The sequence below is a fragment of the Suncus etruscus genome, chromosome 20 (genome assembly GCF_024139225.1).
Source record: "Suncus etruscus isolate mSunEtr1 chromosome 20, mSunEtr1.pri.cur, whole genome shotgun sequence".
Lineage (NCBI taxonomy): Eukaryota > Metazoa > Chordata > Mammalia > Eulipotyphla > Soricidae > Suncus > Suncus etruscus.
Window position 1 is genome coordinate 34,027,667 of NC_064867.1, and position 25,311 is coordinate 34,052,977.

General features: G+C 49.2%; 1 protein-coding gene across 1 annotated transcript in view; it reads right to left on the reverse strand.

Annotated features, from left to right (window-relative positions):
- Positions 1-4,726: 4,726 nt before the first annotated feature.
- Positions 4,727-25,311, reverse strand: part of SLC6A1 (solute carrier family 6 member 1) — a 40,290-nt gene continuing 19,705 nt past the window's right edge. Inside the window, exons 2-15 of the mRNA XM_049766282.1 lie at positions 19,674-20,004; positions 19,326-19,457; positions 18,807-18,907; positions 17,704-17,813; positions 16,721-16,853; positions 15,622-15,756; positions 15,385-15,488; positions 14,986-15,110; positions 11,307-11,419; positions 10,886-11,017; positions 10,590-10,692; positions 9,133-9,233; positions 7,329-7,496; positions 4,727-5,737 (exon numbers count right to left, since the gene is read on the reverse strand). Of these exons, the coding sequence (XP_049622239.1) occupies positions 5,633-5,737; positions 7,329-7,496; positions 9,133-9,233; positions 10,590-10,692; positions 10,886-11,017; positions 11,307-11,419; positions 14,986-15,110; positions 15,385-15,488; positions 15,622-15,756; positions 16,721-16,853; positions 17,704-17,813; positions 18,807-18,907; positions 19,326-19,457; positions 19,674-19,908 (1,797 nt within the window). The 5' untranslated portion in view covers positions 19,909-20,004 and the 3' untranslated portion in view covers positions 4,727-5,632. The remainder of the gene's footprint in view (positions 5,738-7,328; positions 7,497-9,132; positions 9,234-10,589; positions 10,693-10,885; positions 11,018-11,306; positions 11,420-14,985; positions 15,111-15,384; positions 15,489-15,621; positions 15,757-16,720; positions 16,854-17,703; positions 17,814-18,806; positions 18,908-19,325; positions 19,458-19,673; positions 20,005-25,311) is intronic.

Here is a 25,311-nt window from a genome sequence, read left to right on the forward strand (position 1 = left end):
AGGACTTAATTCCTGGCTCTATACTTGGGGTCACTCTTGGGGATGCTCAGGGGGTAATTTATGGTGCTGATCAAACCAGAATTGACTTCTTGCAAAAAACAAACAAACAAACAAACAACAAACAACCCAATGACATAGCCCCTTTACTATATCTCCAGGCCCAAATTTCTGATATATATTTTTGGTTTTGATTTTGGGGGAGTACCTGGCTTAGGAACACTATCTCAGGGTCTGATTTCAGCTCTGTACTGTTGGGGGAAATATATGTGCTCAGGGGTCCATATGCAGTCCTAGGGATTGAACTTGGGCCTCCCCCATGCAAATCATGTACTCAACCCATTGAGTTACCTTCAAAGTCTTCAACTTCTTTTTTTGATATGGTCCCATTTTCTCTTTGAGATGGGCTTGCAATATTTTTTTAAACTCACTCTTCAACCCTACCCAAATCCCCTGATTGGAATGTTGGAAGTACTAACCTAGGATCCACATTGTAACTGACTCTGACTGACTTGCATATGCCGCATGGAGGTTGATACGGGGTCCAGTTCCCTGGCCTGGAGCTCTGTGGCTTCAGGGAAGTTGTTTTCCCTCTCTGAACATCAAGATGCTCCTCTAGAAAGGCCAATAGCAATCAAGACTATACTATGTGCAGGTTGTTGTTGTTGGCAGTATTCTGCACAGTACCCCATTAGAGTTTAGATATTGGGTCCTGGACATGAGCCCAGCTAGGCACAGCCACTGCACTGGTACTATCCATTGTACAGGTTCTGCCCAATTGGTCTGGCCGACATTTCCCCAGGGTCATATCTTCCCTTGTTTTGCACAAGTGCTGGAATCCCTCTCCTGTCCTGTCTCCCTGGGTCACCTTCATACAGCTCAAGCACTTCAAACTCTTGTCTGACACTTGTCTGACATTCAAGTCTGACCTGACTTGGCCCAGGTCTCATGGATAGAGCTGACACATCCAGAGAGCACGTAAGCAGAGCCAAACTTCTTGCCTTCATGGGCAGGCTTCTTACCCAGTACACCGTGAACCCTAAGTCCAAAAAGCATTTCTCCTTCAAGCAAAACAGGCCAGCCCTAAATTGTATGGGAAGACAGAGTCTGGCGCATGAACCATGGTCACACAAGTCCTATTGACTTTCTTACATACTTCCCTTTAGGAAGTAATGCTGGCATCTGCAGTCCATAGCCTAGAGAGTTCTGTGGTGACAGATGGCTCATAGGTGTCCCTCCAAGTGGACTAGACAGTGAGGAACTCTTTAAGGTGTTGTGCTGAAGGTTGAATACATGGGAGATGGACAGACAGAGTCCTCACTTATATCTTTCCCATCAGCGCTGATTACTCCTGGAGAGCTCAGGGACTATACGGGATAGGCCTCATGTAAAGCAAATGGCCTTTCTGTCCTATAGTTCTGGCTCCCCACCCATGTGGTAAGCAAAGACAGCCATTTTCCTGAGCTTTTATCTCCTCTTGACCCAAGGCTGGAGTGACCCCTTGGCAGTGAGACCTCAGAGCCCCCTGGTAGGGAGCTTCCATCTGAAAGAGGAAACAGAATCTTTGGGGGGCTCTGGAGCAATAGCACAACGGGCCTGCCTTGCATGCAGTCGATCCATCGATCTGGGTTTAATTCCTTGCATCCCTGAACCTGCCAGGAATAATTTCTGTTTTTGTATTTTTTTTTTTTTTGGTTTTTGTGTCACACCCAGAAGTGCTCAGGGGTTACTCCTGACTCTGTGCTCAGAAATCGCTCTTGGCAGACACGGGGGACCATATGGCATGCTGGGATTCGAACCACCATCCATCCTGGGCCAGCTGCGTGCAAGGCAAGCTCCCTACTGCTGTGTTATCTCTCCAGCCCTCAGGAGTAATTTCAGAGCACAGAGCTAAGAGTATCCCCTGAGTGCTGCTGAGTGTGACCCAAAAACCAAACCAAACCAAACCAGATTCAGATTGGGGACTCAGACCCCAGAACCCTGAGTCTAGAGTGAGTTATGGGGCCCTGAAGCTTTGTTTTTCAGCTTTGTTAACCAGGGGGGTTATCACCTGATTCCCTGTCACCAGAGGTTGGGGTACCCCAAATGTCATGGAGCGACACTTGTCTAAAATGATCCCAATTCCTTGCTGTCACCTTGGTTACCTTCTGCTAATCAGAGGCTCCAATTAGCAGCCACATCTGATTATGAAGGGGGGGTTTAATTGGTAAGGACAGTTTGGGAGACAAAGCCTTCCAAACTGGAACATCATCTCTGGAAGGGCTCTGGTGGCACTTGTGAGTTTGGGGGTGTGTGATTTTACTCTCAGTACACTTTTACAATCTTCCTCCCTCGCTTCCCCTAGAGGAATCCTGTCTCACTCTGACACAGGCCCCGTTTTCCAACACAGTTCCTTTGCCCTCCCAGCCAAATCCCCCCAACTTTTGGCACATCTGGGCAGTGGCTCAGGCTTCTGCAGCCTTCCTCTTCTGGAAGGGGATAAACCTGACACCAAAAGGAGGAGCCAATCTCTGTGATCACATAAGCTACCTTTATTCTTGGCTTGAATATTTATTTAGATATCTACTTTGGAGTCTTCTTAGCATGGTGAAAGCACGTTCCACTCAGCTCAGAGTTATTTTCTCTACTTTTTTAAAATTAATTAATTTATCAATTGATTGAGTTTTGGGCCACACCTGGAGATGCTCAGGAGTCACTCCTGGCTCTGTGCTCAGAAATCACTCCTGCCAAGCTCGGGGGACCATATGAGATGCCAGAAATCAAACCAGGTCTGTCTCAGGTCAGCCACATGCAAGGCAAATGCCTTACCACTCTGCTATCTCTCCACCCACCCCCTATTTTCTCTAATTCTTCAAGGACTATGAGGATGATCTGCTCTATCTTCCTGGATTTGGAACCTAAGTCTTTGTTTCTCTCTATCTTCCTCTCTCACCCTCTCTCCCTCTCCCAAAGAATGTTTATCCCCTCCCCTGAATTTTGTTTTGTTTTTATTTGGGGAAGACACTCTCAGTGGTGCTCAGGGCATATTCCTGGCTTTGTACTCAGGTAACCCTCCTAACAGGTTTGGGAGACTCTATGGAGTTCTGGGAATCAAATTTGAATCAACAGTGTGCAAAACAAATGATCCACCGTCTGCCCTATCACTCCAGCCTATAGAAAAAGTTTTGCATGTATTATTGCTGTTTTAGACAAGAGGTTCTTGTGTTCATACTCCAAAGAATCAAAAGTCTGACATCAGGGGGACGCAGCGATACACAGCGGTAAGGCATTTGCCTTGCATGCAGCCAACACAGGATGGACCCTGGTTCGAATCCCAGCCTCCCATATGGTCCCCCGGGCCTGGCAGGACTGACTTCTGAAAACAGAGCCAGGAGTAACTCCTGAGCACCACAGGGTGTGACCCCAAAACCAAAAGAAAAAAAAAAGTCTGACATCATATATATCATAGAACCTTTATTATTTTTCCTCTAAATTCTTAGAAACTTACATATTTCCCGTGCTCTAGTTATGACATCATTTATAGACATTTAAAATGCATCTTCATTTATAAATATTTTACATTTGGTCCATAGAACAAGATATTTTTTTACTAAATAATACTGTAATTTTTTTAAAACAGGCTCTGCATATAGTTTGAATATGTATATATTACAGATATATTTTTTTAATATAGAGATAGATTTACTTGGTGTTCTGAGAATAAATCCTTATTGAAAAAAGAAAGGAAAAAAAACCATCTTCCCCCACCCCCCAGGGCAAATACTAAAAGAAAAAAAAAGGAACACAATTCACATCCCTCACAGTAATTTGTACCACGTGTAATATTGTGCTATATAAGTAGGTTCGGATGGCAATCGGGTAAGGGATTTCTTCCCAAACATCTCACTTACAAACAGGAAATACACCGCATTTGTCTTAGAAAGACGCAGGCTTCGTTTCACATTGGAAAACAGAGAGAAGGTGAAACCCCATCCTGCCCTGACGCTAAAAGAATCATTAAGTCACTGGGGAAAAAACGGGCAGGGAGGGTTCGAAACGTAGTGAAAGTTCCTTCTAAGCACTAGAGATTCACAACACAGACACAGTTTGATCAAGGAGAGAGTCGGCAGCACTGGGCAAGGGGTTGTCTTGGCAATGACACTATTTGAACACGCGACCTGGGAGGTCATTAAGCCCCTCCACGCTACGGATCACAGGCTATCTAGCACGTTTGTGGGATGGATTGTACATAGGTAGGCAAAGATACGTGTGCATGAGCTTGGGTATTTGCTCTCTACCCTAATGTGCTCGCATTGGGGAGGTGATGCTGCCTTTATTGCAAGAATAGGTGTGGCCAGTCACTTTGGGATGAGAAAGGTACGAGATGTAAAATATAAAAAAAACTCAGAATCACAGTTATTCACCAGAGTTATCAGGATTAGTCATCAAACACAGTTTTGCGCTAACTAGCTACGTACGGAGCTACGGGCACGACATACGAGTTGCTACGTGGGGACCATCTTGCTGGCACATGGGAAATGCAAGAGTTACTGGAGCTGGCAAGAAACTCTCCGCCCAGGGGTTGGGGAGTCCATGCCACCATGTCCACGGAGCCCCATCTCCAGGGGAAGGAAGTCGCATCATCATGAACAAGCAGTCTCAGTCTAGGGAGCATTCTGGGAGTCCAGGGGGTGAACTCTTTAAGTTCCACAGTGTGCTGGGGTGGGTGAGTGGCAGGGAGGAATCCACTCAGGGGACACAAGAGTTTTAAGGGTGGCAGTGAGGGCCACAGTGGAGGGAGCCGGAGGCATAGCCAGATCGGGTCCGACTCAAGGGCAGACCATTTACATAACGACTTGCCCTGTGTTTGGCAAAACAAGGGGGCAGCCTAAGAGAAAATGGGACTGACTCTTACAGGGACATTTCCCTAGATTGGTGACTCCAAAGAAAATCAATCAATTGTGCTTGTGATAGTTTTCCAAGGGGCCTCTGGAAAGATGGTGGAGAGCCAGGTGCTATGGGTTGACCTGGTAGAGAGGGGCCAAGAGCTGGCCCCCACTGGGCTCAGCTTGGGCTAAGAGGACCCCCACATCCCCACTCCCGTGGCAAGGGGTGGGGAAGTGATGGAAGTCCTGGGCATTTTTTTTTTTGTTAAGCTGCCTCAGGAAGGAGAAGAGGAGAGACAGCTCTGTGGGCTCCCGGCAACTTCAGAGCGAGTTTCTCCAGGGAAATCACATTATTCGAGATGCCCTTAGTGTGGGGACAGAGCAGTGCCCACTGGTGGCAGGACCCTGCAAAGTCTGGTAACAGTCGTGGGCTTCGGCAGTAAAGGAACAGTCAAGGATTGTGCTCACGGCTGATGGGAGGAATTCTACAGGGCAACAGTCCATAGGCCCAGGGCTGGGTTCTTATGGGGGCCTGGGTGGAAAAGGTCACCAGTCTGGGAAGGAGCTGGTGCCATTGGGCCCTCAGCCCTCGTGGGCACCCCCTTCCCGGTGTGAATGCATCCCACCCCCCCCTCGCTCAGAGTGCTGATAATGTCCAGACGTGCCGCTCGAGGTAGGTAGAGATGGAGACTACCTTCAGACTTCAAGGGGTGGTCGGTTCAGTCAGGTTGAGGGGTGTATGCGAGGGGCCTGTGAGCAGCCTCGAACCCCTACATGTAGGCCTCTTTGCTGGCTGAGCCACTGGCCTGGGGCTGCTCGGGGCCATTTTCGGGGCGCACGATGTCCTCGCTGGGCTGGATCATGACCTGGATACGCTGTGGGATATACTGGGAGAATTAGGATGGGGTGCAGATGGAAGACCGCATACCTTCCCTTCAAGTTCATCGCATCTGCACACTGTGCCTGCACCCCACCCCTGCCACTGAATTGGGCCCTCCACATCTGCTGGTTGGCCCCTGCCTGCTCAGGGTCATCTAATGTATTTCATAATTTTTTGGTTTTGTTTTGCTTTGTTTTTAGGCCACACCCATTTGATGCTCAGGGGTTACTCCTGGCTAAGCACTCAGAAATTGCCCCTGGCTTGGGAGGACCATATGGGACACTGGGGGATCGAACCATGGTCCTTCCTTGGCTAGTGCTTGCAAGGTAGACATCTTACCTCTAGCGCCATCTCACCGGCCCCCATAATTTTTTTTTATGACACAAAAATATGGATCCTTGGGGCCAGGACAATAGCACATCGGTAGGATGCTTGCCTTGCATGTGGCCAAATTGGGACAGACCAGGGTTCGAGTCCCAGAATCCTATATGGTTCCTGAGACTGCCAGGAGCGATTTCTGAACACAGAGTCAGGAGTAATCCATGAGCACTGCCAGTGTGCCCCCCGAAAAAGCAGGGATCCTATTTATTATCATCCTGGCTGCATCCCTGCACTGACAATGTATGTGACTTGGAATATGTGCTCAGTACACAGTCCCCATGAGCCTACCCCATTTCTAAACTGTCTCCATACGTGACGTGTCTCCTGATCTGCCATTTGCTGCTGGGCCACTGGGAGACACCACTGCCTTTCTCTCTTCAGCAGAAGGTCATGAAAAACAAAAGAGCTTGTCTAGAACTCGGGGAAAGGGTTGAATACTCGAATTCTTTAGTTTACTTAATGCAGGGGTGTCATGTGGTGGCCTGTTTGGCCTCAGTTTCCCCAACTGTGGAAGGAGACAAATCTGGGGCTTACCCAAGTCCCACCCTTGTATCTCCTCATCTTCATTATGCTGTAATACCAGGAGCTCCCCTGTTGGGTCCGGAAGGTGTATCTCATTGGAAGTCAAGTCCCTGAATCATTGAGTCTTATCCCTGCGAAGCCCTCTCCACCTGCATTCCCCACTGTCCCGACTTCTGAAGGGTTCCCATTACCAGTTTCACTCAAGAGTGCTCCTAATTGTTGCTTGAGAGTCACTGTGGGCCAAAGTTGTTGTCTTTCTTGGAATTCAAGGCCAAGTTCTTTTTATGCTATCAGGCCCATAAATTATGGGCAGATCCAGACCTCAGTACACCAAGCCTATGTCCAGCAAGCTCTGACTGACCTTATATCTCTATTTTCACCTCAAAGCCTGTCATTGAATCTCCCCTCTCTCCTCTTCTGCCACACATATCAGGCTATACCCCAGGAACTTTGCCCATGCTTCTCAGCCTCCTAGGCCTCTCCTTCACTTTTCTCTCTTTCAAAAGCCATCCTTCCCTCCCATGGGTAGATCTAGGGTTAACCCACAAACCAGCTTTTCACTTTATTTAAGCTCTAACACTCTACAGTCATTGCTTACAGGTTTATCTACCACCATAGACTGAGAACTTCCAGAAATCTGGGCTGAAGCCCATCCCAAAGGGAAAGGTTAGAGCAGCACTTACCTGCTTCAGGGAGCCCTTCAAGGTGAGGAACATGTAGGCCATGTATCCTGGGATGAGGACCATGGAAGACAGAGCCATGAGCCAGCCCACGCCCTGACCCCACTTGGGGAACACGTAGCTTCCCATGGTGAGCGGCGTCATCTGCACAGCACTGAAAATGAACACACCCTGGGAGTACATGAGAGGGGATGGGCCAGTTAGTCACCCTGGTGACGTAACCAAGGCCCCTCCAAGGCCCTGAGACCTAGAGAGCCACTGACATTTACTCCTACCTGAAACTGCTGCACACTGATATTATGACATGACACTTTGCTGCATAATAAGAAGCAAGCAAGGCACCAGGACCAAACAGGTGCAAGACTACTAAGTATTAGGCTAGTTACAGAGGGAACAACATATTCTGGCAGCCCTAGGGGTGAGGGAAGAGCATATGGGAGATAGGACAAAAACGGAGGTGTAGGGAGGACAAATTGGTGATGGAAATCCCCCCTGATTTTATGTAAATATGTACCTAAAATATTATTGTCAACAATATGTAAGCCACTATGATCAAAATAAAAATTAAATTAAAAAAAAAAGAAGCAAGCTCCCTTTCTGGGAGAACCAATAGAAACAAAATGCCCATCCCTAGGAAGACCAATAGAAACAAAACCCCCTTCCTCCAAGTTAACTTCTGGCCTCGCAGAGCAAGAGTTTCATGCCAGTTGCAGTTGCCATCATGCCATTCGTGGGTACCCTGTGCAAGATTACAGTCCGTGTAATGAGCCACTTTTCCCTCCCAACTTGGAGTGGTCCCTCCTGAGTCTGCTCATGCCTCAGTTTGAAAGACTCACTGTCGATCGATGGGTTGGATTTCACTGTCAAGCACCCCCATTTGAAAACAGTTAACAGCCGCTGCTTTGTGGCAGTGGGGTACACAGGGGACCCCTTAGCAGTGAAGCGGGTGCAATAAGTCTGTTGGGCAGAGTTTCTGGGATAATGGAATCAACTCTGCTGGGTACATAATGGAGGTTCTCCAAGGGGGCAAGCACAGTACTCCGTCAATACAGGAAATTTATTGTCTCACAATTTTGAAGTCTGCAAGTTCAAATCAAGGTGTTGAAATCAGATAAGGAGCCTCTTCCCTTTCTTGTGCTAACCTCTGATGATTGCTGTTAACCCTTGGCATTTTTTAAAAAAAGAAATTCTTTAATTGAATCACCATGAGATGCACAGACACAAAGTTATTCATGATTGAGTTTCAGTCATAAAACATACAACACTCTATTAGTGGACATTTCTTGCCACTTTTTTTTTTAAAGGTCTCCTGAACCTTTCCTTCCCCTTCCCCTCTTTCTTTTTTCAGTCACCATAGAGCTGAGATCTAATGGAGCCCAGGCTCTTCCTCACATTATTCTATATGGTCAGGACCTAGATCTGTGAGATTAGCCCTAGGGGTCCCTAGTTAGAAGATGCCACAGAGAGAAAGGATGCCTTTCTCTGCCTCTGGCAGACATCTCTCTCTCTCTCTCTCTCTCTCTCTCTCTCTCTCTCTCTCTCTCTCTCTCTCTCTCTCTCACTCCACTTTTTCTTTTAGATATCATGCTTTGCAATATTGTTTCTGAATGGCTATCATACATATCACTTTATCTCTTTCAGTATACCCAGTTCTCTCCTAGAATGACCATCTCTAATTATCATTGTCATAGTGGCAGTGACCTCTCCTAACCCCAGTCCACCTTGCACTGAAAGTGTTTCTCGACACAAGTTGCCCCAGGGCCTGGTATAGTGCCCCTTAGTGGAGGTGGGGTAGCCCTGCACTCACCGCCACAATGATGGGGGTGAAGAAGGACCAGCACAGCTTCCACCAGATGCAAGGCCTGGAGCCCACCATCTCCTGGATGTTGTCATAGAAACGGTTGACTCCTGTGACAAGAGTGAAAGCAGGAGGGAACAGTGAGCTGGGGAGTTGCGGGCCACTTCCTCTCAGGGGGACCAAATGCAAGCTCCTCCACATCCCCAGCTGTTACTTCTGTTGGGGGGGGGGTCCCATGAGTTTTGTGTGTAGCTTCCAAGCCCTCCATATTAAGAGGCAGAAGAGAAAGCCAGATCATTCAAGGACAAACTGACCAATGATACAGCCTTCCCCCCCTCATGTGTTTCCTCAAAACCCTCTGAGTGGGGTTTCGCCCTCAGCTCTGGGCGCCCAAAGTAACTGGCCAGAGATGGCCATAAAAAACTGCAAGTCTTGTCCAAGAAAAAAAAGAGAGGGTCCTGAGAGACAGCACAGTAGTAGGGCATTTGCCTTGCATGAGGCTGATCCAGGAAGGACCCTATTTGATTCTCAGCATCCCATATGGTCCCCGAATCTGCCAGGGGCGATTTCTGAGTACAGAGCCAGAAGTGGCCCCTGAGTACCACTGGGTGTGACCCAGAAACCAATCAATCAATCAATAAATAAAGTTTAAAAAAATAAAAAGAGAAGAAAATGACCACAGGTAAACTAAGGGTGGCACCAACCACTGTCACTGTAATAAGCCAGTCACTGAATGACAGGATGTCAGTGCCTCAGACCAGAGGAAGGCCATGAGGGCAAAAATGAAGCAGAATATGTTCTTTGACCCCATCATTTTTATATAGTAAAGCCTTACGACCGGTAACAGGGGCCCCCCAGTCATATGTTGAGATGCTGTGTCTTCCATAGTTCTTCCTCGCATCACCCACTCCTCATTCTGATTCGGAATTTTGAAAACAGGGATTTTGGGGGGGGGCTATGGTTTGTGTCTTGCTTTTACTTTTGGATCAGATCTCAAACAGGCCTCTCCTCAGAGACATCTGTGTCCCCCTCTGAAAGGCAGTGACGTTGGCTGAATTGTTTGCAAAACTGAAGAAGAAACTTGGGTTTCTGTTTTTCAGTGAGTTTCTTTCTTTCTTTTTTTTTTTTTTTGGTTTTGGGGTAACACCTGGCAGCGCTCAGGGGTTACTCCTGGCTCCACGCTCAGAAATCACTCCTGGCAGGCTCGGAGGACCACATGGGATGCTGGGATTCAAACCACTGTCCTTTTTCATGCAAGGCAAATGCCTTACCGCTGTGCTATTTATTCAGCCCCTCAGTGAGTTTATTTCATACTTTCTCTCTGGCATCTTCTAACCAGGGACCCCTAGGGCTAATCTCACAGATCTAGGTCCTGACCATATAGAATAATGTGAGGAAGAGCCTGGGGTCCATTAGATCTCAGCTCTATGGTGACTGAAAGAAGGAAGTGAGTGAATGATACTCACCATAAAACCAGGAGATGGAGACACATTCAAAGAAGACGAGGAAGAGCAGGCTCATGCCACTGGCCGAGTAGTAGTCAAAAAGCTTGAAGACATAAATGCCCCCCTGAAAGGAACACAGGGTGAGAATAGCCCACCCCAGTTGGCATCAGAGCATCAGCCAGAGAGATGTGGTGGGGATCAGAGTCTGAGGGTTGGGGTTAGTCTTCACTGTAAGGCCAACTGTAGACTGGAGAAAGCCCTAAGGGACAGGAGAGGATGATTTGTAGATTGGGAAGAAAAATGGCGCCATGCATCACCTGGGTGATGTTGGAGAGGCCAATCAGGTAGGAGACAACGCAGACAGCGGCGATGAAGAGCTCCCGGCGTTTGCGAAGGAGTCTGGGGTACTCATCCACCAGGGCTGTGATGAAGCCCTCTACGGTACAGAACTTTGGGGGGAAGGAAACAGAGGTCAGCTAGTCTTGGGTTGATGAGCTAACCACCCACCCAGAAAATCCTAGAATCCATGCCTGGTTCTGCCTCTGCCTCTCCCCCGGAAATAGCATCTCCTTCTGGAAAATAGGGACATGGGTTGGGTGGTGCTCTGAAGTTTCATACAGGGCCCTAAGACTGTCAGTCGGCTCTCTGGGGGCCTCAATCATGGGGTCTCCTCTTCCTGCTGCCTGAAAGCCCTGGTCAGAATGGGGGATGATGCCCAAAGGTGTTGAAAGTTTGTACCTGGCTGTCAATTCCCAGCATCAGGAGCATGGAGAAGAAGAGAATGGCCCAGAGGGGAGAGATGGGCAACTGGGTCACAGCTTCCGGATATGCCAGGAATGCCAGCCCAGGGCCTGGGAAGGAAGAGAATGAGAAGGAGGTCCTGAGTATGGCAGTTGATTTATCTAAATCAACTTGATTTAGATAGCTTGATCGCTCTCTCTCTCATCCTGGGAGGAACCATTCTGTGTTGTCAGCATCAGGGAGAGGCTAGGAAGGAGAAGAGGCTGTTGTGCCCTGGGGTCTGGCTCTGCAAAAGGGAGTGACTGGGGAGGTCCAGAGAAATGAGATGGTAGGAGCTTAGGGGGTGAGTGGGCACAGTCTCTGCAAGTGGGAAGCTTCAGTTAGATACTACTTTTGGGTTTTTTTTTGGGGGGGGGGCACAATCGGTGGCACTCAGGGGTTACTACTGGCTCTGCCCTCAGGAATCACTTCTGGTTCAGGGGACCATATGGGATGCCGGGAATTGAACCTGTGTCCATCCCGAGTATACGACATGCAAGGCAAATGCCCTCCTGTTATGCTACCACTCCAGCCCCATTTCTTTCTTTCTTTCTTTCTTTCTTTCTTTCTTTCTTTCTTTCTTTCTTTCTTTCTTTCTTTCTTTCTTTCTTTCTTTCTTTCTTTCTTTCTTTCTTTCTTTCTTTCTTTCTTTTTCTTTCTTTCTTTCTTTCTTTCTTTCTTTCTTTCTTTCTCTTTCTTTCTTTCTTTCTTTCTTTCTTTCTTTCTTTCTTTCTTTCTTCTTTCTTTCTTTCTTTCCTTCTTCTTCTTTCTTTCCTTCCTTCCTTCCTTCCTTCCTTCCTTCCTTCCTTCCTTCCTTCCTTCCTTCCTTCCTTCCTTTCTTTCTTTCTTTCTTTCTTTCTTTCTTTCTTTCTTTCTTTCTTTCTTTCTTTCTTCTTCCTTCCTTCCTTCCTTCCTTCCTTCCTTCCTTCCTTTCTTTCTCTTTCTTTCTTTCTTTCTTTCTTTCTTTCTTTCTTTCTTTCTTTCTTTCTTTCTTTCTTTCTTTCTTTCTTTCTATTTCTTTCTTTCTATTTCTTTCTTTCCTTCTTTCTTTCTTTCCTTCCTTCCTTCCTTCTTTCTTTCTTTCTTCCTTCCTTCCTTCCTTCCTTCCTTCCTTTCTTTCTTTCTATTTCTTTCTTTCTATTTCTCTCTCTTTCTTTCTTTCTTTCTCTCTCTCTTTCTTTCTTTCTTTCCTTCCTCCTTCCCTCCCTCCCTTCATTCCTTCCCTCTTCCCTCCCTCCCTTCCTTCCTTCCTTCCTTCTTCTTTCTTTCTTTCTTTCTTTCTTTCTTTCTTTCTTTCTTTCTTTCTTTCTTTCTTTCTTTCTTTCTTTCTTTCTTTCTTTCTTTCCTTCCTTCTTTCCTCCCTCCCTCCCTCCCTTCCTTCCTTCCTTCCTTCTTCCCTCCCTTCCTTCCTTCCTTCCTCCTTCCCTCCCTCCCTTCCTTCCTTCCTCCTTCCTTCCTTCCTTCCTTTCTTCTTTCTTTCTTTCTTTCTTTCTTTCTTTCTTTCTTTCTTTCTTTCTTCTTTCTTTCTTTCTTTCTTTCTTTCTTTCTTTCTTTCTTTCTTTCTTTCTTTCTTTCTTTCTTTCTTTCTTTCCTTCCTCCCTCCCTCCCTCCCTCCCTTCCTTCCTTCTTCCCTCCCTTCCTTCCTTCCTCCTTCCCTCCCTCCCTTCCTTCCTCCTTCCTTCCTTCTTTCTTTCTTTCTTTCTTTCTTTCTTTCTTTCTTTCTTTCTTTCTTTCTTTCTTTCTTTCTTTCTTTCTTTCCTTCCTTCCTTCCTTCCTTCCTTCCTTCCTTCCTTCTTTCTTTCTTTCTTTCTTTCTTTCTTTCTTTCTTTCTTTCTTTCTTTCTTTCTTTCTTTCTTTCTTTCTTTCCTTCCTCCCTCCCTCCCTCCCTTCCTCCTTCCCTCCCTCCCTTCCTTCCTTCCTCCTTCCCTCCCTTCCTTCCTTCCTCCTTCCCTCCCTTCCTTCCTTCCTCCTTCCCTCCCTCCCTTCCTTCCTCCTTCTTTCCTTCCTTCCTTCCTTCCTTCCTTCCTTCTTTCTTTCTTTCTTTCTTTCTTTCTTTCTTTCTTTCTTTCTTTCTTTCTTTCTTTCTTTCTTTCTTTCTTTCTTTCTTTCTTTCTTTCTTTCTTTCTTTCTTTCTTTCTTTCCTTCCTCCCTCCCTCCCTCCCTCCCTTCCTTCCTTCTTCCCTCCCTTCCTTCCTTCCTCCTTCCCTCCCTCCCTTCCTTCCTTCCTCCTTCCTTCCTTCCTTCCTTCCTCCCTCCCTCCCTTCCTTCCTTCCTTCTTCCCTCCCTTCCTTCCTTCCTCCTTCCCTCCCTCCCTCCCTCCCTCCCTCCCTTCCTTCCTTCCTTCCTTCCTTACTCCCTCCCTCCCTCCCTTCCTTCCTTCCTTCCTCCTTCCCTCCCTCCCTCCCTTCCTTCCTTCCTTCCTTACTCCCTCCCTCCCTCCCTCCCTTCCTTCCTTCCTTCCTTCCTTCTTCCCTCCCTTCCTTCCTTCCTCCTTCCCTCCCTCCCTTCCTTCCTTCTTCCCTCCCTTCCTTCCTTCCTCCTTCCCTCCCTCCCTTCCTTCCTTCCTCTTCCTTCCTTCCTTCCTTCCTTCCTTCCTTCCTCCCTCCCTCCCTCCCTCCATCCCTCCTTCCTTCCTCCCTCCCTCCCTCCCTCCCTCCTTCCTTCCTTCCTTCCTTCCTTCCTTCCTTCCTTCCTTCTTTCCTTCCTTCCTTTCTTTCTTTCCTTCTAGCAAGGCAAATGCCCTCCTGTTATGCTACCACTCCAGCCCCATTTCTTTCTTTCTTTTCAGTTAGATACTTGGCACTGCATAGATCCCCAAGCATGGCCAAGAGTGAGCCCCAACCCCCAAGCTGGATGGAGAGCCTGAATATGACTAGGTATTATCCTAGCATGATCCTCTCCAAAAGAGAAGAAATGAGATGAGGACCCTGGAGGGAACCTTCTCTTCCCATTCACCCCTCAATCCCTCATTGCCTCCTGTAGCTGCTATTCTTAGCAGTTTTCCTCAGCAGCAGAGATGGGCTGAGCTTCCAGGGTTCCTGGAACCCTGTGACTGTGGTAACAGTGGCACAGACCCTACTGGTGGCACTGGCATGGAGGATATGGGATCACCGGATCACAGTGGATGTGGCTTCCATTAGTCTGAGCTGGAAGAGTTTAACCCAGAGCAGCATTCTCCAGCTGCCAGGCCTCTTCAGAAACACAGTCTCCTCCCTGGGCAGAATTGCTGGTCTGGAGACCCTGGGCAGGCGAGGTGCCAGGTCAAAAAACAGTCTACAGGGCAAGCACAGATATGCTTCTCCCTTCCAGAATAGGCAGATGAAATCTAGATCTAAGTGTCTGTAGAATAGACGGGATTTGCACCAGCTAGGTCTGAACTCGATGCCAGGACCTATGTTTTCTGAGCTCTGTGAATAGAACCCTATGAATGTGGTAATTAAGAGCAGCCACCCCAAGATGTGGGGGAGATCTGTGGACCAGCCCAGGTAGCAATATGCCCAGTGCTTCTCAACACACAGTAATGCCCACAGCCAGACAGGGTAGGGTAGTGGAGACAACAATGACCAGGACCACAAATACCAGTGGCAGGAACCCCTTCTCTCCACACTGGGAGCCCAGGCCTCCCTGCACGGCTGACCTGAGGCCGCCACATCAGCAATGGACCTCTTGGTGACATGGGCCATGAAGCCCACAATGGAGAAGATGACGAAGCCTGCAAACATGCTGGTGCAAGAGTTGATGCAGCAGACAATGATGGAGTCCCTGTGGAGAAAAAGGGTGGGCGTCAGGGAGGGCATTGGCAAGAAGATGTGATGATGTGAAGGGACAGGCCAAAAATCTCCATTCCCAGAGAAGAGAAGAAGTCATACTGGAAGGGGAGGAGTTAAGAGAGGGGCTATGAGACAGAGCAGAAAGATCTGGGTGGAGGGGCTTGGTCCAAAATGGGGGGAATGGTTACAAGGATGGTCTCTTTGGGGCTTGGCCTCTTAGAAGCATGGTTGCAGAGCTAAGGGCTCCATAACCAGTGCTCTCTCACCTGTACACATTGTTGTGGAAAGAATTGTAGCTCCCAAGAGCAATCAGAGATCCCAGGCCCAGTCCATAGGAGAAGAAGATCTGAGTGGCCGCGTCTAGCCACACCTGTAGGCAGAATCATAACAGTCATGCTAACAATCGCAGCCAGAGACACCCCCTTCCCAGTTCTACCACCAGCTCCCAATGCCAATGGATAGCTCCTTGTGCAGGGACATCTAGTAAATCGGATGGGACTCACCTCAGAGTCTGACAGCTTGCGGAAGTTGGGGGTGATATAGAAGAGAATGCCTTCCCTGGCCCCCGGGAGTGTCACTCCACGGAAGAACAGGATGATAAGCATGATGTAGGGGTAAGTAGCTGAAAAGTAGACCACCTGGGAGGAAAGGAGTCCACTGGTCACAGCTTATCCTGTACTTGTTTTTCTTCCCCTTCCCTGCTTCACCTGGGACATACTTGTAGTATGGCTTTGGTCCCCATTTCTCCAGGAAGTCTTCCCAGATCCCTACCCTATTCTACTTGGCCCCTTGTTGGATTCTGAACCACGCTATACTGATAGTCTGGCTTGGTCTTCATCTTAACTTCCTTTTTAAATTTTCTTTGACTTTCTGTCAAATTATTCCAGTCAGACATGAGATAACAGAAAAAAAGTGAAACCGAAACAAAAAGAATCTGAATGCAAAATTTAAGTTCTCTTTGGTTCCTAAGAAGCTAAGATACATGAGACGTAGCTTGTCCTGTTGGTAGCTTGGAGGGAATCCACACAGCTGGATATACAGCTGAGCTGGGATTTGAACCCAGGACTGGAGGATTGCATGCCTGGAACAGGGCTCAGGGAATAGTGCTCTTCTTGTTTATGTCAGACTTGGGGATCTTGGGAAGTAATCTGGGGCCCCTTAAACTGACACTGTGATGTGGGCCTGACCTCCATTGTGCTTTCACCTTCACGGATGCCCAGAGATGGGTCCTATTATAATCTGCATAATTTTTTAACGATTTGCATGATGTTCCAAAAAAGGAAACAGACAGAATCGTCAAAGTACTTGCTTGATTCAAGGCTGAATGGGGCAATGTGGTGGGCAGACACCCTGCTAAGGGCAGAGACTCCCTAAAAATCCAGCCCTCTTTTTTGGGGGGGGCACACCCATTTGACGTTCAGGGGTTTCTCCTGGCTATGCTCTCAGAAATCGCCTTTGGCTGGGGGGCGGTCATATGGGACGCCGGGAGATCGAACCGCAGTTGTCCTAGTCTAGCGCTTGCAAGGCAGAAGCCTTACCTCTAGCGCCACCAATCTGGCCCCAGATCCAGCCCTTTTTGAGCAGCACTATGTGCCCTCTTACCTTTCCAGTCCAGCCGACACCCTTCCAGATACAGAAATACACCAGGACCCAGGCGATGGCCAGGGTGATGGCCAGAGGCCAGCGGATCTGACCTGGCTTATCCAGCCCATCTGTCATCTGATGCATGTTGCGCCTGGTGGAATGGAAAAGGGAAGGTTACATGGGGTTGGAGACTGACTGGCAGTGGGGTCCTGGAGGACCATTCCCTCCACTCCTCCTCCATCCCTACATCAGCCCCTCCCTGCAACCTCGTTGCCTCACTCTCCTGCTTAAAGCCTAGCGGAGAATAAATTACTCCCTCCATTGTTGGAAGGAGGAAACTCTTCCGGCGACCTCTCAAGGTCTTCTGGAGCTTTTCTGTTCTTCAGTCTGCTCCCAGCCCTCCCCACAGCCCCCCAAACTCATCAGCTTGCTTTTCTCTTCCCTGCCCAGGACTTGCTCGCTTGCACCTGCTTCTGAGCCTCAGGCACGCTCTGCCTTCTGCTAACACCTGCCTCCTCGACACGAGCTCAACCTGCTCTGCCCTGGGCTGGCCCAGACACTTCCCTGGCCCTCCTGTGCCCCTGTTCTGCCAGCTTTGCTCACCAGGTGCTGCTGATGCCCCTCTGTTCAGGTCTGACAGCAGGCGGTCAGGTGCCTTATCTGTAGATGGACTTTGTGGCCAAAGGTCCCAGGGCTCTTACTACTCTTTTTGTTTGTTTTTTTTTTTTCTGGAAGATGGCACACCCAGAGACACTCAGGGATTACTCCTGGATATGCGGTCAGAAATTGCTCCTGGCTTGGGGGACCATATGGGACGCCTGGGGATCAAACCGCGGTCCATCCTAGGCTAGCGCGGGCAAGGCAGATGCCTTACCCCTTGCGCCACCACTCCATCTTACTACTCTTGCTGCCCCTCTCCATCTGTACAGCCCCTGCCTGACCCTGCAGGGACGGCCATTGCAGATGTCTTCCCTTCTCTCCCAGACCCCCTGTGCACTCACTCCCAGAATTCCACCACGGCACTGGTCATGTTGGTGGTGTTGACCACGCTGTAGTTGGAGAAGCAGCGGTCTGTATTCCAGGGGTTGTCACACTGCTTCCAGGGCAGCGCCTGCACAGACAGAGCCACCAAGAGTGCTCAGGAACCCCTGGTTCACCCATCACATCTTCTCACCCCTCCCCAGCAGCTCCAGAACACAAAGACCAGAGAGGGACAGCAACTTTCTAGAGACCATCCAGCATCCAAATGTCCCCACAGCAATTAAGGCCTGAACTGCACCTCGAGGCCACTTGCACATGCTGGAACCACTTCCTGTTGCTTGGCTGAGGGGAGACAATCACCCCCTGTCTGTGTATGCTTGAGCTAGTGGAAAGAAGCTTACAGGCCTGTTCAGAAGCTCGGTTTCCTAACTCCTCTTCCGATCTAAGAGCCACTGAAGTATAAGAGAGATTAAAGTCGAAATACTAGGGTTGGAGGTTAAAATTCTCTTTTTGTGTTTGTATTTTTTTGTTTTGTTTTGGGGCCATACCTGGAAGCATTCAGGGGTTACTCCTGGCTCTGCATGCAGAAATAGCACCTGGCAGGCTCAGGGGACCATATGGGATGCCAGGGATCGAGCTTGGGTCCATCCCGGGTTGTTAGCATGCAAGGCAAATGCCCTACCACTGTGCTATCTCCCCGGACCCTTCTTTAAAAAGACACACACATACACAAATAAAAAACTAGCAGGGGAATAGAGATATGGAACAGGAGACTTTCCAGTTCAGTCCACGACACCCCACAAGATCCCTTGAGCACTTTCAGGAGTGACCCCTAAGAACAAAGCTCGGCGTGACCCCAAACCCAAATAAAAAAAAATGATTGACTTTTGGGGATGCCTGGGATCAAACTCAAAAAGCACCTCACACCCATGAGGCGTATGCTGTCATGACCAAGCTATATCCCAGCTATATAAATATCTCTCCATTTCTTCTCATCTGTGGAGCCAGACCCACTTCAGCGGCAGTGTACAAGGGTGCTGACCACAGAGTGCCTACCCAGAACCTGGGCTCCCTCCATGAGCTGGGGTATGTGAGGCCTCTGAGAGGCACTGTGGGGGCTCACCGTGGTGAAGGAGTGGTACAGGTAGTAGATGGCCCAGGAGATGATGACGATGTAGTAGATATTCAGCCAGAAGGACAGCACGGCGGCAGCCAGGCCTACTCCTGGGGCCACACAAAGAGTGACGTCAGTGTCACACATAGGGTGACATGCCACTGTTCCCCACACTAGCACCCCTCTTCTGGGACTCAGTCAAGATCTCACACACACACACACACACACACACACACACAGCGAACATGCACTGGAACCCAGCACTGGGGCCTAGCAGCGTGATTTCCCATGTACCCCCAAATATCTACCAGGCAGCTATGCCCATTGGGAGATAACTAAGGGTGCCTAAATAGGATTGCTGTGTGGAACCTTCCTCTACTACCCATGGCTAAGGTCTGGGCAGGCAACACCTCCCCCAACACGTGGCTTGGCCTAGCGGACCCCTCTTTCCAAGTGAGGTCAGGGGGTGAAGGGCCACTCCCTCCCCCCAGTCCAATGAGTGGGCCACCCTGGCCAACGCACACTTACCTTTGAACATGGGAGCCAACTTCCACACCCCTAGGCCCCCGATGGAGGTGTACTGGCCCAGGGAGCACTCGAGCAGGAAGAGCGGGACCCCCGCAAAGATGAGTGTCAGGAAATAGGGGATCAGGAAGGCCCCTGCAGGGTGGAGGGAGAAACTTGTGGCCCCCACTGGCAAGATCCACCCAGAGGGAAGGACATGGCAGGGCCTTTAGGGGGTCCCAGACAAAGTGAGGTCACAGATTGGGCTTTGCTCTAATGCACCCATCACTTTAGGTGAAAGAGATCTAAAGGCCCTTTTCCCCAATCTTCGCCCACCCACAGAAAGACTGAAGGCCCCATGGGGGCACCCACCACCGCCGTTCTTGCCACAGAGGTAGGGAAATCGCCACACATTGCCCAGGCCGATGGCATAGCCCACGCAGGACATGAGAAAGTCAAAGCGTCCTTTCCAGGTGTCTCGGTCCGGCAGGTCCCCCTTCTTCTGTACCTTCACCACCAGCGTCTTGGGCTTGTCGTTGGCCACTGGGGCCTCACTGACCTCCGTGGAGATCTGCCCATCTGCCACCTTGCTGCTGTCGGTCGCCATGTTTCGGGGCCTGGACGCCACGTGGGTCCTGGCAGGCGGGCGGGCGATGTCAGCTCCAGTCCACGTGGACAGCAGCTTTGCAACTCAATTTGCAATCTAAGGTATCAATGGTGGTGGAGACACAGACATGGGTAAGCTCCCAAAAGGATCCCCAAAGAACCAGGGCACAAACACACACACAGTGCCAGCCCAAGGCAGCTCATGGCCACCCTGTCGTCCTGTCCTCTCCCTCACAGAGACTGTCTGCAAAGGCAGATTGAGCCTCTGAGCTCTGTCCTCTGTCATAGCTCAAAACCCATGCCACCAGAGCTTCAGACAGATGCTCTGTGCCAGTGTGTTGGCTGTGAGCTCTCTATCCTAGGGTACTGGAGCCAATGGGCAGTGAAGTGGCACTTATTTGGGGTGCAAGGAAGGGCAGTTTAGAGGGAGCAAGAGGATGGGATGGGCACAGCACAAGTCATCACACTGTGTGACTCTGAGATCCTTCATCCTCCATCCCTTCTCCCATCCTCCACTTCTCCCTATCCTCCCGCCTTTCTTCCCCTTTTTCTTCGTTCCATCCTTTTTCCCTCTCTCCCTCCTTCTCTCCCTCTTTCCTTCCTTCATCTCTTTTCCCCTTCTACCCTTCCTTCCTCTTTTCCTGCTTCTTAACTTCCTTCCTTTCTTCTCTGACTTTTTTTTTTTTGGTTTTTGAGCCATATCTAGTGACCCTCAGGGATTACTCATGGCTCAGAAATCGCTCCTGGCTTGGGGGGACCCTATGGGATGCCGGGGGATCGAACCGAGGTATATCATGTGCAAGGCAAATGCCCTACCAATGTGCTATCACTCTGGCCCCCTTTCTCTGACTTTTTTTTCTTACATCCAGCTCAGCTCAGGAGCCCCTCTGGACAGTGCTCAGGGAAGCACGTGGTACCAGGGATTGAATCCAGGCCTCCATGTGAAAAGAATGAGCTCAGACCACTGAGCAATCTTCGTAACTTTGAATAAGTTTCTCAGCTTCTCAAGCCCTGTTTCCCCATAGAAGGTTCTGGAGGACTCAATGATCCTCCTTCAGTACCTCCACCTAGGGGTGTTTCCAAGCTGCTGGAAAGTGTCTGGAGTTCCATTTTTCCGGTCACAGCCTGGGGGCCACATCAGCTCCTCCCAGGGCCTGGCCTGGAACTACAACTCCTTGCGAGTTGTAGTTGTGTAGTTGTGTAGGCGGCCAGGCTTCAACGGAGGAATCTTGTAGCTCATTGGGGCTTCCAAACACCAGCCCTGAGCCCCACTCTCAGCAGGTATAAGAAGTTTGAAATTGGAGCTGGAGAGATCGCACGGTGGTTGGGTGTTTGCCTTGCATGTGGCAGTCCCGGGACAGACCTGGGTTCGATTCCCAGCATCTCATATGGTCCTCTGAGCCTGCCAGGAGTGATTTCTGAGCTTAGAGCAGGGAGTTACCCCTGAGGGCCACCAGGCGTGGCCCCAAAACAACAATAACAACAACAAAAGAAGTTTGAAATTACTGGTCGAGGGACCAGAGAGGTAGCTTGAGGATTAAGGCACTTGCCTTAACTGAGGCTTGGCCTGGTTAGGATCCCCAATGCCACAGATGTTCCCCTCAACACTGCTGGGATCACTCCTAAATATAGAGCCAGGAACAATTCCTGAGCATCTGGGCCTATGGCCCCTCAATCTCAGAACTCCAAAGACCACTGGTCTGCTGTGCTGCTTAGCTCTTCCAGTCTTACTTTGTGATGTTGGTCGCCCCAGATTTCCTCTCTTCCTTTCTCCTTTCACCTCCTCCTTCCACTCTCCCTCCCTCCCTCCTTCAGCTCAGAGATGGCCATGAAGGACAGTGTCTCATGTGCTCAGGTAAGTCTTGGTTCAAACCTCTAGCCCTCCCTGTCTGACCAACTGAGTGACCCTCTTCTAAATGGTTTTGGCCTCAGTTTCTTCACTTATAAAATAGGGATTATTCCTGGATCTACACTCAGAAATCACTCCTGGCAGTGCTCCTAGCTGGCTTTTAGAATTGTGGTCCAACAACTCTGCTGGCTTCTAGGAGAATTTTCATGATGTGTCTGGACAGGGTCTCCATGCATGCAGAGAGCTTGTTTGGGAGGTTGGAGGTACCTGTTGATCTTCTGTGGGGGGTCTGCTTCAGAGAGGTCCTCTTGTCAGGGGGCGGCGAGAGCCTGCAGGCAGAGGAGGACAGGAGTAAGCAGCAAGTGGAGGCTAGTGGCAGCCAATGGCAGGGGACAGGAAGCCTGCAGAGTCCCAAGATGGAGGAGACCCTGGTTCATTCGCGCAGAATGGCACGGGCCTGGAGGTTCTGGAAAAATTCAGTAGTGGGGAACGCTGTTCCCAACACAGCAGGGAATGGAAAAAATGTTCCACAATATTGAAGGTTTAGTTTAGTTTTGTTTTATTTTTTGGGTCACACCCGGCAGCACTCAGGGGTTACTCCTGGCTTTGTGTTCAGAAATCACCCCTGGCAGGCTCGGGGGACCATATGGGAAACTGGGAATCGAACCACCATCTCCTGGGTTGGCCATATGAAGGCAAACACCCTACCACTTCACTATCTCTCCGGCCCCAATGTTCCACAATAGAAGGAAAGAAAGAAGGCAGCTGATGGGTGACTATAAGAATGTGGAGATGGTGTGACTTCTGGGCAGTAGGAAAAGCCACTTTCCCAGTGCTGACCAAGTGTGGGCCTCATTCCCCCCAAAGTCAGTTCCCACAATGTTCCTGTGAATTGAGTCTGTGTGGATTTTTGTTGTTGTCTGTTTCCAGTGGGGATTACTCCTGGCTCTACACTTAGGAATCATTCCTGGTGGTGCCCCAGGGACCATGTAATGCCAAATATCAAACCCAGGTTAGCTTCATGCAAGGCAAGCATCCTCCCCACTGTACTATTGCTCCAGCCCCTCTGTATGGTTTTGATATACTTCTTTTCAAAGTTCCTGCATTTCAGTGTCTCAGAAAGTATTTTATTTTATTTTAAAAATATTTTTGGAGGGCTGGAGAATTATTAGCACAGTGGTGGAGCTTTTGTCTTGCATGTAGCCAACCCAGGAGGGATCTGTCTCAATCCCCGGCATCCCACATGGTCTCCCAGCCTGCCAGGGTGATTTCTGAGTGCAGAGCCAGGAGTAACCCCTGAGCACTGCTGGTTGTGGCCCCAAACCAATCCGTCAATAAATAAAGTTAAAATTTTGTTTTATTTTTATTATTATTTGGGTCTCACCCAGTGATGTGCAGGGTTGACTCCTGGCTCTGTGCTGGTGAATCCGAGAGGACTATATAGGATTTTGTGGATGGAACCCAGGTTGGCCCTGTGCAGGTCTTTACCCACTGTACTATGGCTCCATCTCCACAGAAAAGCTTTTAAATTTATCCAGGAAGGCAGAAGAGACTCTTGAAGTTGTTGGGAGCATGAGCTGGCCTGTGGCTTCTTACTGAGGGGCAGGACCAAAGTTGAGTGTACAAAGGGCTGCTTCCTCAACCCTGCCCCTCAGCTCCCCCATTTACATTGTATTTACGCTCCAGTCAGGAACCAGAAGTCCCCCTTACCACACTTTGATGGGCTTCCTCAAGCTCTGGAGAAACACACTAGATTCAGGTATGTGAAATTTGACCCTGGTCTTAAGGGTCATCCCAAAGCACATCCTGGATGTCCCCTGCACCTAGTCTGGGTCTGACACCATCCCAAACCCCTGAATTCAAGCAGGACATCTGGATCCCAGCCTTGATCCCTTGGAAGGATGGGCTCCATGGCTGGCCAGGGTGTGCGGGTAGAGAGTGGAACTGAGAAACAGGGGTTACTTGGGGAATGGGTGGATAAAGAAAATGCCTTTGAGGGGCTCAGCCATTTGCTGGCAAATCCACAACGCCCTTAAGCCAGAGTGATAGCATATCAGGTCAGGCACTTGCCTTGCATGTGGCCTACGTAGGTTCAATTCCTGATATCCCATATGGTCCCCAGAAACCTCCAGAAGTAATTACTGAGTGCAGAGCCAGGAGTAAGCCCTAAGCAATACCAGGTATGACCCAAAAGCAAAACACAAACAAATAAAATCATAATGCCTTTAGCTAGTTTCCATGTGTGCTGCATTGGCTCTTAATGCTCTGATGACCTAGTCAGGCCAATCACACCAAGTTTCTCCTGGGTGGGGACAGAGGACTGAGAACAAGGCCCTTCCCCCTGAAACTTGGGGACATATAGGCAATAGCCTTCTGTTGCCCACACTGGACTCAAATCTCAGAGACAGTGCTCTGCTGTGGAAGAAGAAACCAGAGTCCAACAACAGAGAGAATCTAGAAGACATTCCACGTTGCAATCCTGAGTTTTCTAAAGACTGCTGAGCTCCCTGGTCTAGATGGCACCATGCTCACCGCAGCAATAAGTAAGTCCTATTTTTGCAAACACTGGCTCAGAGACTGCCATTTCTATTGCCACTCTCTGCGTGCAGCCTCCTAGCACTTGGCCACACTCTCTAGAAGCTTGATGGATGGCGGCTGTGCAGATAAAACTTCTAGTTTTCTTCCTTCCACCTCTACTCCGGATGGACTATTTGACTACCATGAAGACTCAACTCAAACTCCAAAATCACCCCGAGAGTTTGGAAGCTAGAGCTAAGCCCTGGGCCACACAGGATCCCCAAAAGCATGAAAGTGTCAGAGAGCAGCTTAGCGCAACCCAGTGGGCAGGCAAGATGGCGGGTGAGTGGGTCAGGATGAAGCTTGGTTGAGGTTGGGAGAATTCTGGTTCCCTGGTCTTCTCCATGAGGACTTGGAGAACATCTTCATGCTACACATAGGACTGGGCACACTGTCTGCTCCAGAGCTTAGCCAGGAGAGGACGTTTTCAGACTAAGGAAAGCAAGCTCCTGTTTAGCACTGACAGGAGGCAATTCTACAAAGAGCCTCATGACCATGCCAAAGATTTGGCTTTGGAATTGCAAGGTGCTGAGCTAGACAACCCAGAACCGGGCCAGCTGCACACTAATAACTTGGATGGACGCACATTCTTGCCACACAACTAGTTCTGGGCAGGAAACATGAACTAAAGGGTTTCATGTACAAAGTGGGAGCATCATAGTTCCTTATCCCCAGCTGGAAGTCAAGGTCATGGTGGTCATATGTATCATGGAAGCATGTGGAAAGGCAGAGCAGGCTCTGGCTTGGGCACAGCTGTGGCTGCTGACTATCTTTGTGGCTGACAGGTAGTGCTCCGTCATGCCTTTGCCCATGCAAGCACCCAGGAGGTTTGCTAAGGAGGCATTCAGCATCTTCTAGCACTTGCCAAAGCCCAACGAGAGATGTGCTTTTAGTGGCCAGGAATAAGATCCATAACACAAACATCAACAGTCATTGTGCATGTGATGTTGGTGTGATTAATCTTAACACCCAGTAATG